This window comes from Tenrec ecaudatus, chromosome 6 (assembly GCF_050624435.1).
Source record: "Tenrec ecaudatus isolate mTenEca1 chromosome 6, mTenEca1.hap1, whole genome shotgun sequence".
NCBI lineage: Eukaryota > Metazoa > Chordata > Mammalia > Afrosoricida > Tenrecidae > Tenrec > Tenrec ecaudatus.
In genome coordinates, this window is record NC_134535.1 from 92,932,076 (window position 1) to 92,950,323 (window position 18,248).

The following is an 18,248-nucleotide window of genomic DNA, read 5'->3' on the forward strand; positions in this document are numbered from 1 at the left end:
ATGCACTTTAGGAGAGAAGAGTTTTCATTGGCTCAGCATTTCATAGGATTGATTTCAATCATTTGCCTCTCTGCCACATTCTTTACTTCTTTAAAAACTTTTCTGATTGTTGTCACAAGATTCTGCTTTCCTGAACGACCCATTATATTGTATGCTGCCTGCTACATGATGGTACCCTTGATTTTCTTCATTGGGTTTTGCTTGAGGACCGAGTAGCCTGCAACGCATCTAGTCTTGCACAGTCTAAGGCTTCCACAGTGACACAAGGATCTCCTGATAGAGCCTGGACCGTGCGATTGTGATAGCAGGACACCATCTAGTTTCTTCACCACACTTTGCTGTACCACTCTATCTTGTCTTTCCTTTATGAGGGTATATATTGCGAGCCGTGAATTCTTAAAGGGTGACCCCTTCAACCGTTTACAATCCTACAATTTCCAGCACTGACTCGATGGCAATGAGCTTGGTTTGGTGTGTCAAACACTATCTTACCTTGCTCAAATGCTTTCTCAGAGATAAAGACTAACTCAGTCTCTGAATGTAATAGTGTTTCTCAATTCTTAGTCTTCCTCTTGCCCTCCTTGCTGAATGGGTGAACTGAGTAGAAAGAGGCAATCTGCAGTAGAGGTAAGGAGTGACATCCTTGCAAAACATCTGAAGCACGTTGAAATCAGAAACAACAATCTCATTTAAATCCCGGTGTTTTATTTTATACTTTTAAATTCACAAAATGTTTCACAATATCTGCTTCCCTCTGTTGATAATCAAGGCTTTATGGGAAAACAAGGCAAAATTTACCACATCAATTGGGGATACTCTGACAAACAAAGGATCATGTACAACTACATTCTTTTAATCAAGAACATGTTACAAAACACACAGTCTGCTATGCACCTGAAGCTGTCTATCCTAAAATTAGACTTTAAAAAAGCTAACAAAAATAACAGATTTAACACTTGCAAGCCTACCAAAATAATGCTAAAGGCAAGTTCTACACAGCTTTCCATACTGAATGTAACTTGAGGTGGGGAGGGGAAAGTAAGCTATATTGGTTGACCGTACTCTTTAAATGCATGTGTTACTAAATCAAGTCTCTAATGAATTTCAGAAAAGTGAACATCTTCTATGCTTCTAGGTTAGTTTCTCAAAGTTGTTTTTAAATGTGGGGCATCATGACTAAAGGGATCTAATCCTGGAATTAGAACTAGAATATGTGAAAAGTAGAAAAATACTGGGAAGGGGACAGGGGTGGGAGGGGGAGGGGAATCAGCCCCCCCCTTTTTTTCTTTGAAGTGGGTTAACAAATCCCTGCTGCTATCAGTGAAGAACATCAGTTATGGGGGGTTGAATTTTGGCTTCTGCTTTATAAAAGTTAAATCCAGCATCTAGATGGCAAAAATAAAAATTCATGTTGATCTAATTTAAGAAAATATGTAAAATAATTGTTATCCTTTGGTTTTTATATTCATGAAGTGATATTTTACATATTTTGAGATATCCATTATAGGATCTATCAAAAAATTATTTCTTCTTTTAATGTGTATTTTTCCTTACTCAGGGGTAGTTCATTTGATATTCTCAATAGAGGTTACCAAAGATAATGCCAGAGTTGAAGTGTGAAGAGAGTGGAAATGGAAAGAGGATGGGAGGATAATGAAATTGGGTAGTAATAACAAACATGATTATTAAAGTTTCCTCACTAACTAATGCCACAAAAGTATATGTTTTGGCTAAGGGCCACTAGACTGCTGGAAGTGATCAGGAAATGAGCAGAATATTTTAACCATTCCAGTTAAGATTCTTAACTAACTCGTGATTTGGACAGGGGACTCGTGAAGTACTGCTTATGGAGACTGCTGATGGGGGGCACAAACGGCTGCGTTTATCACCCCCTCTGCACTGTTCCTACAAAGAGCAGCAGAAAGGGGGATTTACAGGACTACAAACAGGCATTAACAGAGAATCTCTAAATGGTTCGCTCTTGGATGGACATATTACCAATTCTCTTATATCTTGGATGAGCATGGACGTATGAGGAAAATAAAAGTATACTCTCTAAAATTCTCTTTCTCAATCAGAAGTTTGTTTTAAAAATCTGAACATTAAAATATACCTCGCCTCATCTTTCATTCCAAATGGCCTTTCCTTTTCTGTGGCCCCCAGTCTTATATATATTGTACATGTATGACACATCAGTGAGGGTAGTCAGGACTGTTGGAGAAGAGGACATACACTGAGAAATTTAGTGGAGAGCAGCAGCAACCAAAAGGTTTTACCCTAAAGTGCCTTTGAAAGACTTCCTAATTTAATGACAGAATGAGAATTATCCTAAAACCAAAAATCATCTAAGTTAACAAATTCTCCATTTATATTGACAGTATACATCAATAGATTTAAAAGTTACAAAGCCCCAAATAAGCCAAGTAACGAGTCAATTAAACCACAACTAAGAATTGTACCATGTTCACATGGTACTGTTCACTATGAAATGCATGAAAGACTACTGATGTGGGCTGATCTCCAACTTGTGAATTCCACACCTGGAACCAAACAACTGAACGCTGTGGAAGACTGTAGACATGAGTAAGTATAGAAAGTTGTTCTCTAAAACAGCTTGTTTCTAAGCTTGAAAAATTGACACATCATTTTAGGGAGAGACAAAGGGCAGGGAGAGTTCAGATTAGGAGTCTCTACACGTACACTTTAAAAATCTAATGAAAATACCTTGAACTATTTTAGATGTTTATTTGACATTGGAAATGTGGTCAACTCTCATAAAGTATTTCTCTTCATCCCCCCAAAATCCATATATTAAAGATTTACACAATCCAAGGGGAGTGGGGGAGATCTAAAAACTCCTTTAGTTTGAGCAAAAAAAACTTGTATAAAGACTCTCAAAAACCTTGGCCCGAAGTATCATACTCAGAAATGAAATGCTTGAGTTCTTCAACACACCGCTCGCCGATTTCATGCAAATTCTGCCTCAAGGCAAACTGTATGGACTTTTCTAATGAAGGATCCTTTTCAATCAGCATTTTCACAACCATCCCAAACGTTTCACAGTCTTGTCGGTAAACCTAAAAGTGAAATAGACTCTGGTTAGCCGCGAGAGAAATTAATACACACGCCACGGACACATGGTGAAGTCTAAAAAAGAGACCCAACAATACAGTCCAGCTTCTCTTGCCCATCAGACTAGCAAAACATTCACATACCATATGACCAACTGTAGAAGGGGTGGCATGCCATTTGTCGGCATCAGTAGAAGGACACCAGAATGGAGGTAACCAGAGCTGAGAGCAAAGGCACATCAATGGCTCTGTTCATATATTTGTTTGAAACAAAAATATTTCTGAGCCCCAAACTTCAAATTTTGATCAAACAAAATGACATTCAATATCTCCTTTAGCATATGGCAAGCAATTATGGGAATATGAAAGTATCTACTGGAGTTGGGGGTTGCGGAGGAGAAAGGATAAATATTTAATCACAGTTTAAGCCACCAAAGGAGTTCTTAATGGCATGGCATAGTGGTTATAGCGTTCAGATTCTAACCCAAAAGTTGGAGGTTCAAAGCCACCAGCAGGTCCTTAGGGCAAGCTGCAAGCTGCTTCCATAACGATTACAGCCTTGGAAACCCAGTGAGGCAACTGTACTCTGTCACATATGATATTCTAAGTTGAAATCAACTTGATAGCAACAGATTTGGACTGTTTGTTTTTTTAAAAACCCACCAGACAGAGTTTAGAGCAGGCTTCAAAAATGCTATAGTAAAATGGAACGAAAAAATGATGTTATTTTCGCACAAACTTTTGGACACTCTCTAGTACATAAATGTAATATTTAATCAATAGTAATTTAATATCACTTCTCCAAAAATGGCTGTTTCTGCGATACTCTGTAGTCACACAATGTGTTCTAGATTTTGAAGCCTTTTCATACTTTGTAATTTGTGCATTTAAAGAAAAATTGGTTACACCTACTAGCAAATTAAGAAAGACACAAACTATCTGACTTAAAATGTGAATGGTTGTTTTCTAAACTCATAATAAAAGTGACACTGCTTATTCTCTAAAAAATAATTTAGCTCACTTTGAAAATTATCATTAGCAAATTTTTAGAGACTCTGGCTTGATAGCCAATTAATATGGCCCTTCCAGCCTGTGGCTCTAATCCTATTTTGGAGGGAGGCTTCTATTCCAGGATTGAAGTGAGGTATGTCCTTTAGCAGATGTAACCTTACTAGAGGGTGTGACTTAAGTCACTATCCTCTGTTTTCCTTGGGGGTAGGAGCCACTTAAGGACAAAAACCAAAATAACCCAACCCTCCCCCCCCCAGCGCACGCACATGCACACGCGCGCACACACACACACAGACACACACACAATCTCACCATTCCTTCCTGTGTAAGCGCCAAATCAAAAGCAGGAACACAGAGAAATCTGAGGACCACAGTAGGAGCAAGTTTGAGAACTCTGTCTGAAGTGGTAGAGGGTGAGACCGGAGGAAAAAGGTAAAGGAGGCAGGCTAAGACCAGAGGACAATGTCAGAAGACCATGAGACAGAGCGGAGGAATTAGCACCTAGACTGAGACTGTGAGGCTGAAAAGGTGGGCAGGTTCCAGACCTACTGAGGGAAGCACCCAGGAGCACAGGGTTGAGATGCTGAGGACCAGAAAGGCCTGGCTGCTGGCTGAGGAGAGATGTGGCTGTGAGCCAATGGCTATCTCTTCACCACGTGCTGATCCTGATTTGGGATACCTCAACTTTCATAATAAACCCTATAACTGTAAGTTTTGTCTGTAAATTCTTTCTGTGTAGTCATCGCAACAATTTTGATCCCTTAAAAATAACTAGTTGAAGAAGAGTGCTTAGTTAATTTTGACTTTCAGCCCTAGAATGGTAAAAATTATACTACTTTGCTTATTCTTAAAAACCAGTGTCATGGCCCCAGAGAAATTTAAATAATAAATCCTTCCAAAGATACAGAATGTACACTATGTAAACCCCCTAGCTGCTTCCCCATCTCACTGCTTACAAGTACACACACAGAGACATGTGCTCGTGCATACTGTTCTACATGGTGATGAAATTTACTCATGACAGCCATTAACCTTAAATCTGCAATTAAACATATACATACAATATATAGCAATGGATCCCAATTTATCCTAATATTACATGATCCCAAACCGGTATTAATAATCTGATAGACCAATTTATAAAACAGTGTAGTATCCACACCCAAAATAACATATAATGTCAATGCAATAGAACATATTATGGCATTGTACCTAAATCAAGCCAATGCAGTCCCCGTGGGGGAAAGTCAGATCCATAGTATTTTGTGGTCCTCTCTTTCTGCTATCAAGTCAATTCTGACTCATGAGCTCAGTGGAGGTAAATTCCTTACCACATCAGTCAGCCCACGTTACAGCAGCTCCTTAACACATCGACAGGCCTCAGCAGACCACTTTGTGGGCGGCCTCAATTTTATAGGTTTCTTTATAGCAAATGTACTACAGCAGTGGTCCTCAACCTTTAATGCCATGACCCTTTAAAACAGTTCCTCATGTAGTGGTGACCCCCAACCAAAAAATTATTTTTGGTGCTACTTTATAACTGTAATTTTGCTACTGCTATGAATTGTAATGTAAATATCTGATGTACAGGATGTATTTTCATTGTTATACATTGAACATGATTAGAGCATAATGACTAATCACAAAAACAATATAAAATTATGCATGGTGAAATATTTATTTTTAATTACAAATAAATGAAATTTTATCTTGAAGCATGGTGCAGTATGGGTAAGTCTTCACACTGGGTACTATATGTGGGTGTATTTGCATGTGGGCGGGCCCGCCTGGAGATAGATGGAGGAGCGGTGTCTCGGTTCCTAAGACCATTGGAAATATGTGTTTTCCAATGGTCTTAGGCAATCGCTGTGAAAGGGTCATTCAACACACCCCCCTCAAAGGAGTCCCGACTCACAGGTTAAGAATCAGTGTACTAGAGGGGAATATTGTTACATTGTCGATTAACCTGTGCATTAAGGTAAATCTGCTGCTTAACTGTTAGCTTTTATAATTACAATTGAACATGTTACAGATGCAAGCACACTACTGATCTGCAGGTCAAAAATGTAGTTATATTCATACATCTATATAAACTATGCACTATGTCACTCTGCAGACAAAATAATAAAACGTTTGAAGTTTTTATTTTATTTTTTGTCTTTAAAAATTTTTTTCTTTGAAAAGACAAATGTTCATTAATATACCAGAGCAACCAGAGCTATAGAAATTAACATGATCGTGTATTGCAGGGTGAAAAATTTTAAAGCGAAAAATTTAGAAAATGTCTTAAAAAGCATGGGCTGGGCATCAGACAGGAAATAATTAATTTCTGTCAAAGGAAGAACCTCACCCTCTGACATTTTATAAATAAAATTCACAGCTGTCAGAAGCCTACTTCCGAAATCTGTTCCACAGTAAACTCAATCCCCAAACAGGAAGGGTGTAGTTATCTGTAGGAGAGTTTGTTTGCTTATGGTCCCTAGCTGAGAATGCATTCATAATCTTCAGATTCAATATCTTCAGGCCACACAGGAAGGCAGTGGTTGCTGTTCTTTCTCCGCACCTCCACCCCTGTGGACATCATTAAAATGGGAAACAGGTTCAAATTTGGGTGGGCCTCCCATAATCGGCTCTAGACACACAGCTAAATTTACGAGGCTAACACTGCTTGGTGTGGTTCCACGCAGTCCTTTACTATAGGAGCCTGTGCCAACCACACAATCCTCACAATACTTCCAGGAGCAAAAGAATAAGCTAAAATAAGAAACAATCTAGGCTACTTACTATTAGTTTTAACTAGAAGAGTAGTCTCCTTAATGACAAGTATGCTCTAACTATAATTAAACATACAACTCTAAAATATACTTTACCCTCTACCTTTCCCCCCACAAAGAGAACCACATTAAGCTGTTAAAAATTTTTCCTTGCAGACAATTATGGTTAATACATGCATTATGGTTCAGATAGAGTAGTTTGGTGGAATGGTGGAGCTACAGAGCTGCGCTGACAGAGGCAGCCACTTGTACCATTTTGCATCTAAACTCATCTGATTCAAATGTTACATGCTCTGTTTCACGAGGCCGTATCCTGGGAGAAATGATCCGAGTGGGAGAAATGATCACAGATCATTAAAACACGAAACACGGAAAGGGCATGTAGATGTAAGGACAGACCAGAAAAGTGATTCCAAGAGCAAGCGTGTTGAGATGAAATCCTGATTCTCCTACCACACGAGGAAAGCTATATCTCCTTACTCCCAAGATGTCCACAAAGTCACAGAATACATGAATAGAATACTTCAGCATTTTACAGATATGAATAAATGAAGGAAGGACTCTTGAGATGGTGCGGTTACCCTGGATTATCCAGGTAGCCCAATGTCATCCTAAAAGTCTTATGGTAGTTACATAATCTGTTGTCAACTTGAACTATTAAGAGTGAAGGGGTGGATTTTAGCCTGTCAATCAGGTTGCAGCTTGATGACCTCATTTGGAGGCACTAAGGAGCTAAACAGCTCACTGGAAGAAGGGCACACTCACTCTCCCTGCAAGACATTCCTGTTGACAAGATGCATGAAGCTACACTAGAGCTCTGGAGCTAGAGGAGCCACGTTGAGACCCCTGCCAGCACTAAGATGCTTCTTCTGCCACTGGATCCACAAGACTTTCCACCTACTGGCCCGTAATCTTATGTATTCAGTGTCATTGCATGTTTTGCGTGAATATAAAGAGGAATTTTTAGATTGGTATCAGACATAGGGGTTAATATCAGACTTAAGGACTTGATCTGGACTGGGCTGGGATGTTTTCTTAATGTACAATTACTCTGATATAAAGTTCTCTCTTACATACATATGCATCTCCCTGGATTTGTTTCTCTAGACTACCCGGACTAACACAAGACCCTATGAAGAAGAATACAGGACAGTCACAAAAAGAATGATGCGATGATGGAAGGAAAAGCTGGAAGGTACTTTGAAGACTGAGGATGGTGGCCTCATGCCCAAGACTGTAAGTGAACTTGAGAAGCCGTAAAAGGCTGGGAAATAGATTGTCCTCTAGAGGGCATGCAGCCAAGTAAACGGACCCAGGAAAACCCATTCTACATTTCTGCCTCTAAGCATGGTTAAATTTATGTGGTTGTAAACCACTACGCAATTGTGGTCATTTGTTATCACAGCAATGGGAAAGGAAGATGAGTACCGAGTAGTTTTGTGTCCTAGACAAATTGTTTACCAAGATTTAACACCCCTCTGTGTCGGTGATGAACGGATCTAGCAGCAGAAAATCAGGAAGCACATAGTTGAACTGAACAGTTTTATCAATCAAACAGGAACTAACTGACATATATAGGATACTTTATGCTAACAACAGACGAATACAAATTCTTCTCAAGCTTACATGGAATATTCACCAAGACACACAAATTCTAGAACATAAAACACATCTTAATGATTTTTAAAAGGATAGGAACCATATTAAATATGCTCCTAGACTGCAGTGAAGCTAAATTAGATATCAGTAGCAAAAATATCGCTGGAATATCCTAAGATATTTGAAATAAAACTTGTTAAAATAACAATATACATACTTTTAAATAACACACAAGTTAAAGAAGCCCCAAGAAATATACTTTTAAAGTGTTTGGAGTGGCCGCTTGGCGCCCTTTGTGATAAGATTAAGTCCGATTAAAACCACCTGGTGGCTAAAATAAATAAATAAATAAATAAATAAATAGATAAATAAAGTGTTTAATTTTTTAAAGATTTTTAAGAATAGTTTATCAAACTTGAGATGTAGTTGGCAAGTTAGAGCAATGAATACATTTACTAGAAAAGAAACAGGGTTACAAAATCAGTAACAAGTTTTTACCTTAGGAAAGTACAAAAGGAAAAGCAATTTAAGCCTAATTCGATATAACAGACATAAAAACTGGAGCAGAAATAGATGAAATTGAAAAGAGGAATACAGAAAATTCACAGCAACAAAACGGCTAGTCTCTTGAGAAGATCAATAAAATTGATAAATCTCTAGCTATTCTAACGAAGAAAAAAAGGAGACAAGTTACTAAAATCAGAAATGAAATGGACCAATTACTTGAAGGACACCAACTACCAAAACTCACACAAAGAGAAATAATCTGAAAATTTCTGTCTTTATTACAGAAATCTAATCTACAAAACCTTCCAAACTGAAGAAGCCCGTGGCAAGCATGATTTCACCGGTAAATTCTACCAAGCCTTTAAGGATATCAGTTCTCTACAATATCTTCCAGTAGACAGAGTCTTTAGATCTTCAATTTTTCTTATTAGCATTTTATAGCTTTCTTCATATAAATTATGTATGTAGTCTATAGATTTTTCCTAAATACTAGTTATGTATAAAGTCTTCCCAATATGACTAAACAAAATCCCAACTAGTCAGTTTATGTCAGATTCTAAAGTTTACATAGGAATTCAAAAGTCCCAGAATAGACAATACAATGTTGAGAAAGAATGAAGTCCGGGGGCTGACAGTACACAACTTAAGTATTTACGTAGAGAGATACAGTATGGTATTGGCAAAAAAACAAACAAAACAAAGTTAAACCCATGCAGAATAAGAGTCCAGACATATGCCCCCAGAAATTGTCGATTGTGACAAAAGAAGCATGGACGATTCGACAGAGAAAGGAGAGCCTCTTCAATTGACAGTGCTAGAACAAATGACATCCGCCTGCCACAAAAAATTAACCTAGAACACAAAGATGTTACACTGTTCACAAAAATTAATTCAAAATGAAGCAAGAACTTAAATGCAAAACTCCAAGAACATGATACATGAAAAATATATAAGTGATCCTGGATTTGGTGATGACTATTTAGATACAAAGTCAAACAGCATGAGCCAAGGCAGAAAAATATTGAACAGCTGGACTTCATGAAAATTTAGTAATATCTGCTCTGCAACTGGCACTGTTAAGAGACTGAAGCCACAGACTGGGAGAAACTATCTGCAAAACACCCACCCATCTGATAAAGGACTTAAAATCAAAATACTAATTGTATATGTATTTTTAAAATGCCAGTCACAAAGTAGGCAAACGTTCTGAACAGATATCTCACCAAAGATATACAGGTAGCAAACAAGCATACAGAAAGATGCTCAAAATCACGTCATTTTAGAGTTGCAAATCAAAACAATACTGTGCCACTCCACACCAACTAGACTGGCTAAAATCCAAAACAGTGACAAAGTCAAATGCCAATGAGGATGTGGACCATTGGAACTCTTATTCATTGCAGGTACCAACACAAAATAATGGTTTGGAAGACAGTTTGGCAGTATTTTACATAATTAAGCAAAGTCTTACCATCTAATCCAGCTATCGAAATCCCAGGTATTTACCCAAGTAAGTTGAAAACATAAGCCCTCACACAAAAAAATCTAACTACAAATGTATACCCAGCAGCTTTATTTGTAATTGCCAAAAACTGGGAGCAAACAAGATATCTTCTACTGGGTACCTATAAAATTGGGTATACCAAAACAATGAAGTATGGTGATAAAAAGAAATGAGATGCGAAGACACAACACATACAGAAGAATTTTAAATGCATATTGCTAAGTGTAAAACTTTACAGTCCTGATAGGATCATGGGTTGTGTGTTAGGCTAACTTCAAGGTCTGTAGTTCAAAGCCACCAGCTGTTCTACAGAAGAAAGATGAGGCTTTCTAGTACTGGAAAGATGTACAGTCTCAGAGACCCACAGCGGTAGTTCTACTTTATCCTGTACAGTCACTATGCGTCAGAACTGACTCAATGACAGTTGGGTTTTAGAAGTGGTAAAAGCCAACCTAAAAAAGCAATGTTATGGATGTGATTACACTATGCAATGGTCCAGATAAAGTACAAATATAGACACAGTGAAACAGATCAGTGATTGCTAAAGATTCAGGGGAAGTAGGAGAAGGATGACTCCGTAGAATACAGGCAGGTTTAGGGTGTTGAGATTGTGCTGTGTGATACTGTAATCATGGCTATGTGACACCATCACATAAGCATATGTATATGCATTTATCAAAACCCACAGATCTTCATAACACAAGGCAAGATGTCAATAGGGAAAACAGCAGGAAAGGGAGAAAGGAAGAGATGGGTGGGAATTCTGCGATTTCTGTGCAATTTTTCTTTAACCTAAAACTGCTCTCCAGTCTATTAAAATCAAAAGAACAATTTTAAAAACTAATCACACTGAGGTCAGGATGACAACTCAGCTCCATCAAAGATATTTGTTGCTTACAGAATGTAAAAAAAAAGGCAGATTAAAACGGTAAAATTCTTGGGTATACATGGAATTGGAAGTATACATGGATACACATGGCTTGCAAATTATAATTTTGAAATAAGAATAATAAGCTCGTTAGTACACAACTAAACAAACCTACTAGTGAGTCACATAAAATTTCAGTTAAAATTACCCTCAATTATTTTTAAAAATTCATATGCAATTTTAAATGACTTGAGTTAGTCCAATCCACAATGATTTAACATCCATTAGAAAAATAATAAGCGTCTGACTACACAAAAGGCCACATTTTTCCCCCACCCGGGCCATAAAAGGCCACATTTTAGAACTGAGTAAGGTTTTTAAAAAAGCAAATTGGTAACAGTCTGTTCTCACAAATGAAAAACTCATACACTGACAACCAAGAGGAGCAACTTAAACTTGGTTACCCTCTGACTGGAGCCATTTGTCAAAAGGAGTGAGGAAGTGGGAAGCAACTTGGCAACTTCAACACCCAGTGATTCCTCTTCCTTTCTAGTTCATCTCTCACCAAGGAGGTTGGAAAGAATCCAAAATTAAAGGATGCTTTAACCTTTAGTTAGGAAATGATCCTTGGTGGCATAGTGTTAAGCATTAGGCTGTCAATCAGAATGTCAGTTCAAAACCAGCCGATATTCACAAGAAAGATGAGGCTTTCTACTCCTATAAAGAGTAACAGGCTTGGAAACCTACAGGGGCAGTCCTATCCTGTCCTGTAGGGTCGCTATGAGTAGGAATCAGCTTGGTATTCTGGTGTCTTTAGTGAAAGGAGTGTGAGTGGGACAATAGTTAACACTCTTGGTTACTAACTGAATGATGTAGCAGTCTGCTTTCATAAATACTGACTTGGAAACCCTAGGGAGAAGTTCTACTCTCCTACGGGGTTACTATGAGTCAAAATTGACCCCCCAGTGTCAGTGAGTTGTAATGTTCTGATTATAACTTATGAAAAGGTAGAATGACACAGAACTCTCAAAGGACATAGCAGTTACCTGCCAGTCAGTTGCATTCTCAGGGAGAAAAATCACCGTACAGGAAGAATTTAATGAGAATGAATCCTGGGGAAGGTTTCCAAAACTAAAAATGGTTGCAGTTAGCAATTCAAAAGGGTGGGTGGCTTTTTTTGTTTGTTCGAACAGCACTGTAAAATGTACGTCTTATACTATAACTATTTCTATCCATGTAACATTTTCTTGTAGGCTTTTATATTACTCTGTATACCAGGAATATTAACAAGCATCATGGAATTACTATTCCCATTTTACAAAAATACTGAAGCAGGAAGATGAAGATTAGCCATAAGAAATATGACTAACATTCCCAGCCTAGGCTTCTAATTTATTACTTCTTAAAATGCTGCTATAGCCAAAAGAAGTATTTAAATCCAAAACAAAAAGTTATGGTTGAGACAAAATCCTTTGGTAAGTATAAATTAACCTACTTGATTATTAAAAGTGACATAAAGAAACTGTCCTTAAGAGATCTGAAAAGCAGATAACATGACTAGGATTCCTACTTATCCTTCTTGTATGTTTGTTTGTGCTTCCCGTCTGAAACATTACAGCATTCTCCAGTGGAAGCTGAAGTTCAGGTTATTTTCACTGAGCTTGGGGGCCACTGAGATAAAACCTAGGATGCACAGACCAGGTCCGCCATCCTCCTCGCGCCGGGGCAAACCCTCTGGCTCTGTAAACAGAATGAAGGCTGTGTGTGCTTCAATAGCATTTTATGATGGAAACCGATGTTTTCAATACCTTCTTCAGAGGAAGCCAGTTCTCTCTTGGCATTTTTGGGTCAGATGACTTATTCAGTGAACCAGTTATGTTCACTCCACCATCTCATTTCTTTCATCAATAAAGTTTGTATTGTGAAGTTGATTTTAGGAAGAAATTACATTGAGAAATTAAGTTATACTTTCAGCATATGTGTACTGCATTATTTTTTCTCTTTTTTGAGGCTTACATAGTCAAAATGTACTTAAACTACCCCCACTTTTGTAAGCTATAACTAGTGGTCCTTATCTGGAAGGAGAGAGAAAGAAGGAAACCCAAGAATCAGAGCAAGAACTTCACCGCAAGACTAATTAGTCCTGCAATTTTGAGAGCAAAATTAGGTGGTGTCTGGCTAACACTACTAAGCATTCTTACTTGAAACGCAACAATTTTGTTTTATTGGCGTGCAATTTTATTTTATTTTTTAAACATTTTATTAGGGACTCATACAACTCTTATCATAATCCATACATACATCAATTGTATACAGCACATCTGTACATTCTTTGCCCTAATCATTGTCAAAGCATTTGCTCTCCACTTAAGCCCTTTGCATCAAGTCCTCTTTTTTCCCCTCCCTCCCCGCTCCCCTGCCTATGAGCCCTTGATAATTTATAAATTATTATTTTGTCATATCTAGCCCTGTCCGGCATCTCCCTTCACCCCCTTTTCTGTTGTCCATCCCCCAAGGATGAGGTCACATGTAGATCCTTGTAAGCAGTTCCCTCTTTCCATCCCACTCACCGTCTACCCTCCCAGTATCACCCCTCACACCCCTGGTCCTGAAGGTATCATCCGCCCCGAATTCCCTGTGCCTCCAGCTATCTGCACCAGTGTACATCCTCTGCTCTATCCAACAATTTTTAAAAGAGAGAATCCTCAAAGTCTTATAGAATCCAGATTGACCTATGAAGCTAGAGAAATCTCCAAGACTGCGGCTCTGAAATTTCACAACTGGAATTGTAGTTAAGTAACAGGTTAGCACAAAGAGTCAAGATGGTCACCCTTGAGTACTGCGCTTAAGAAAAATTTTGAAGCTATACAGGGGGGTAAGGGATTAAATAGAAGTGACACTACTAACACAGATGTAGCCAATGTCGATGATCACTTCACTGGAAAAGGTGGAATGGGAGTGGGTTTTGTTGGGTGTACACGTTCCAAAAACTAAACCCTCTCACTTCTATTACAGTGCCAAGGAACTGTAAAAGTCTAGCTCAAGATTTAAAAATTCTTACTAATGCGAGACTTTAAAAAAATGTATATGCCATGGTCCTTTTTTGGAGGTGGTGGTGGGAGTGCGAGTTAAGAGCTTATAGAACCAGAAGATGCCAGGGAAGAACCCAATGGTGGTCAGGATTACTTACAGCTCCAGATCTCATGTGCCCTCACTCTCTATGCCAGAAACATCCCCATAACGATGTTTACATATCAGTTTTAAAGCACATACTTATAGAAGAATTTAGAGGATTTTGGTGATGAAGATAAAGGTCAGGGTGCACTAGCTTAAGAACTGGCTTTATAATGTTGGCATTGCCAAGGAACACAGGAAAGGGCAAGAAAACTCAGGGAGGGAGGCTGAGGAGGAGGACAGGAAATTGAGGAAGAAATCCTGCTTGACAGAATTTCAGTTCCAAGTTCTAAACTTGGATTCTGCCCTGAATATAATGAAACCCCAGTAAGCGTTCAGTAATACTCCTTTATATGTGTCTGTGGTTCTTTGAGAGGGTCTTATCCCTTGTGACACAAAAAACTGTCCCTAATAGTCTGCTCCATGCAGCAGGTGTTAGCTGACCTTCCCGGCTGGAGTGGCGGCTCAGATCTATAAAATTAAACCTGGACTGTGGCAGAGGTGCCCTTCAGAGACATTTCAACACTGACAAGAACACAAAGATGATGCTATAAAGCTATTTTCCAAACCTGTCAAGACTTCATCCAACACAGTTAGAGATAGGCTATAATTTTCCATGATGAAAGTGAAACAATTACCAATCCTTGGGGCTTCCATAGAAAATACAGCTTTTGTTAAGCTTACTAAGAAAAAAGTAATATATCTGCTTTCAGCAAATCCTATGAAAATTTAAGAAATATAGTATTATTGGTCTACTTAATCACACTTCCACCAGAGAGCGGCTTTTCAATTAGATAACATGTAATACCACTCTCAGTAGTTCTGAGATGTGTGGGGAACAGCAGGTGCTGATCCCTAAAAAGAGTGACCTTAACTTGTAGCACAGGAAGATATAATAAACATAATCCTCGAAAATCCCTTTCACGGTCTGGTCGTCTTCGTGGAAAAAGAGAGATCTTCGCGTGACCTGGGGCAGTCTCTGCCAGGCCGCATGGTCAAAGGAATCCTATGGGTGCCGCGTAAAACCTGAAGCTTCTTTTAACTCTCATTAAATTCACTTGGATCACAAAAAAAAAAAAAAAAAAAAAGAAGAAAAGAAAATCCCTTTTGTAGTCACAGCGAAAGATGAAAGGTCAGAGACATGTATGTATTGTTTATGGAAACTGGGGGTAAAAACAAGTATTAAAAAATACAACTCTATATGTCTATTTATTTGAGAATTATGAGGACAAATAGCAATGACAGCATTGTAACTATGAAATACAATTAGGTTCCCGAAAATCTAATCAATTTTGCCATACATATGCTCACTAGATAACTTATATATTAAAATGACTATTGAAGTTGATCTGTTAGTTTAATATTGCTGACTCTTCTTTGGTTGGCTTACACACACACACACAGTTTGGGATGATTAGCACATTTAGTTAAGAACAACAGGGAAGTCTAGATATAAAATTTTTGTTTGGATTAGCAGAACTGAACAGTTGACCATTTCATATAAAATAAGGGTCAAAAGGCCGACCACTTTACTACAAAAGCCAAAAGAAACAGCATTGTCACTTCCCTTTAACCTCACTCCATGCAAGCGTGCCGTGTGCTCACATAGATACAGATACAACAGTTAGAGACTTTTCATAGAAACACATCCTGGAAAAACATATTAAGCCATTCCTCTTTTCACATATATTTTCAACGTTCTTTGACAATAAAACAAATTTCAAAATGTGACTTCCCTCTTCAAGAGTTCAGTTTGCTTCACGTTTGCAATCTTGAAGTGGCAAGATACTAATATTTGCTAAGCAAACATTAAATTCCTTGTCAAGATTAACTGCAAATTGCTCTCCTTTTCCAAAGGACTGTCTGCATGCTCTTAGAGGTGCCACAGTGAGGACGACAATCTGGCTCTGTTGGATTCTCCCTATGGCTTCATCTTGCTGTTTCCAAGAGTAAAGATCCCACTATGGACCTAACCAGCAGAGCCCTGTTAGAAGACAGCAGCCCTCTTTCCCGCCTTTTTCCTTGTTTTAATTTTAAACTTTCATACTCACAAATGCCATCTTCCTAAAGATGGAAAAACTCTTCTCGGAACACTAATGCTGTGGCTTGAAAGAGCTGATCCAATTAAAAACTTTAATGAATCTTAGTTATTTTTCTTCAGGTCACGCTAATTATTGAGTTTGTCATTTTCTCAGACAGTGATTACTTGCATGTTTCTCTGCTACTGTAAACGATCCCACAAGTATTTCACATACCAGCTGGGAAGCACACAATGCCCAGGTTTCAGCAGAGCTTCTGAACTAAGGGCACACCAGACAGAAGACACAGGCAATCTATTTTCAGGGGATTAACCAGGGAAAACTTTATGAATTGCGCCAAATACAAGTGCTTCGCACTGGAGAGTACTCAAAATTAGACTAGGGAAGAAGCGCTTCCTCACAGAACTGGCCTTACTCATGTGGATGGAGCCAGGTTTTCCTGCCATTCTTTGGCTGAAGGAACAGGGGTCAAAATAAGAAACAAGGGTAAGCATCCATTGCAAACTGAAACAAAACAATGTACAATAAATCTATGAAAAGGGGAGTTGTCAAAAATTTAAAGGAAACACGGAAGGACCAATACTTTAGGCATTTGTGAGCTAAAATAGAGTGGTATTGACTATTCTTAATAAGAAAATCATATTGTCTGTTATGACAAATTCAAGACAGATCGAAGAAGAGGGTACATTGCATTTACTGTGAAAAAAAGAGCAGGGCAAAAAAGAGTATTTCAAATCTATCTTGGATTACTACACTGTCTGCGATAAGCTAATATTCATATGCCTACAGGACCATTTAAAGACCAGTTAAATACTATTACTCAAGTTTATAAAGCAAACAAACTCACTGCCATTAAGTCAATGCCAACTCTTCACAATCCTATAGGTAGACCTGCCCACTGTGGGTTTCCAAAGCTGTAACTCTTTATGGGTGTAGAAGGCCCCGTCTTTCTCCCGAGCAGCAGCTGGTGGTTTCAAACTGCTGACCTTTCGGATCACAGCGTAACTACTGCACCAGCAGAGCTCTCAAATGTATCAATCACTAAAGCAAGTGATAAGGAAATTGGAGAATCTTACCAACTTGTTCCATCTGAATTGATTCAACATGCCATCATGATGCATAGATAATTATTAACTAGTGAATTAGAAAAGTTGCAAACAACGATCAGAAGTTGGAAAATATTGCTTTGGTGACAGAAATGAAGAGATCATACGGTAGAATTGTGAAAGACTAATAACTGCTTCATTGCAATTTTTTCAGCAATAGTGGTTATACAAATGGACCTTCCAAGATGGACTACAAAGGGATCAAATGGATTATATCTCTGTGAAGAAACTCGGGGGAACTCAGGATCATCAGCCAAAACAAACTAAGGGGCTGGCTGCAGAACACACCATCAAGTGATCCTATGTGCAAGTTCAGGTTGAAGCTGAACATAATTGAAACAAGTTCACAAGATTCAAAATACAACTTTGAGTTTAGGAAAACAACTTAAGAACTGTTTTGACACACTGAACACTAATATATGAAGAATACCATTAGAAAACCAGGAAAGACAAAAGTAGATGTCAGAGAAGACTCTGAAATTTGCTCTTGAATATAACATAGCTAAAGCAAATGGAAGACATGATGAAGTAAACAATGGGAACAGACAAATTCAAAGGGTAGCTCTCAAAAAACAAAGACATTATATTTAAATGT

The 18,248-nt window shown here is 38.3% G+C and overlaps 1 protein-coding gene across 7 annotated transcripts in view; it reads right to left on the reverse strand.

The window, feature by feature from the left end:
- Positions 1–689: 689 nt before the first annotated feature.
- The window catches only part of PPHLN1 (periphilin 1), a 117,907-nt gene continuing 100,348 nt past the window's right edge, over positions 690–18,248 (reverse strand). For all 7 annotated transcript variants that reach the window (XM_075551868.1, XM_075551864.1, XM_075551866.1 and 4 more), the window contains one exon: positions 690–3,077. In XM_075551868.1, the coding sequence (XP_075407983.1) occupies positions 2,895–3,077 (183 nt within the window). In that variant the 3' untranslated portion in view covers positions 690–2,894. The remainder of the gene's footprint in view (positions 3,078–18,248) is intronic.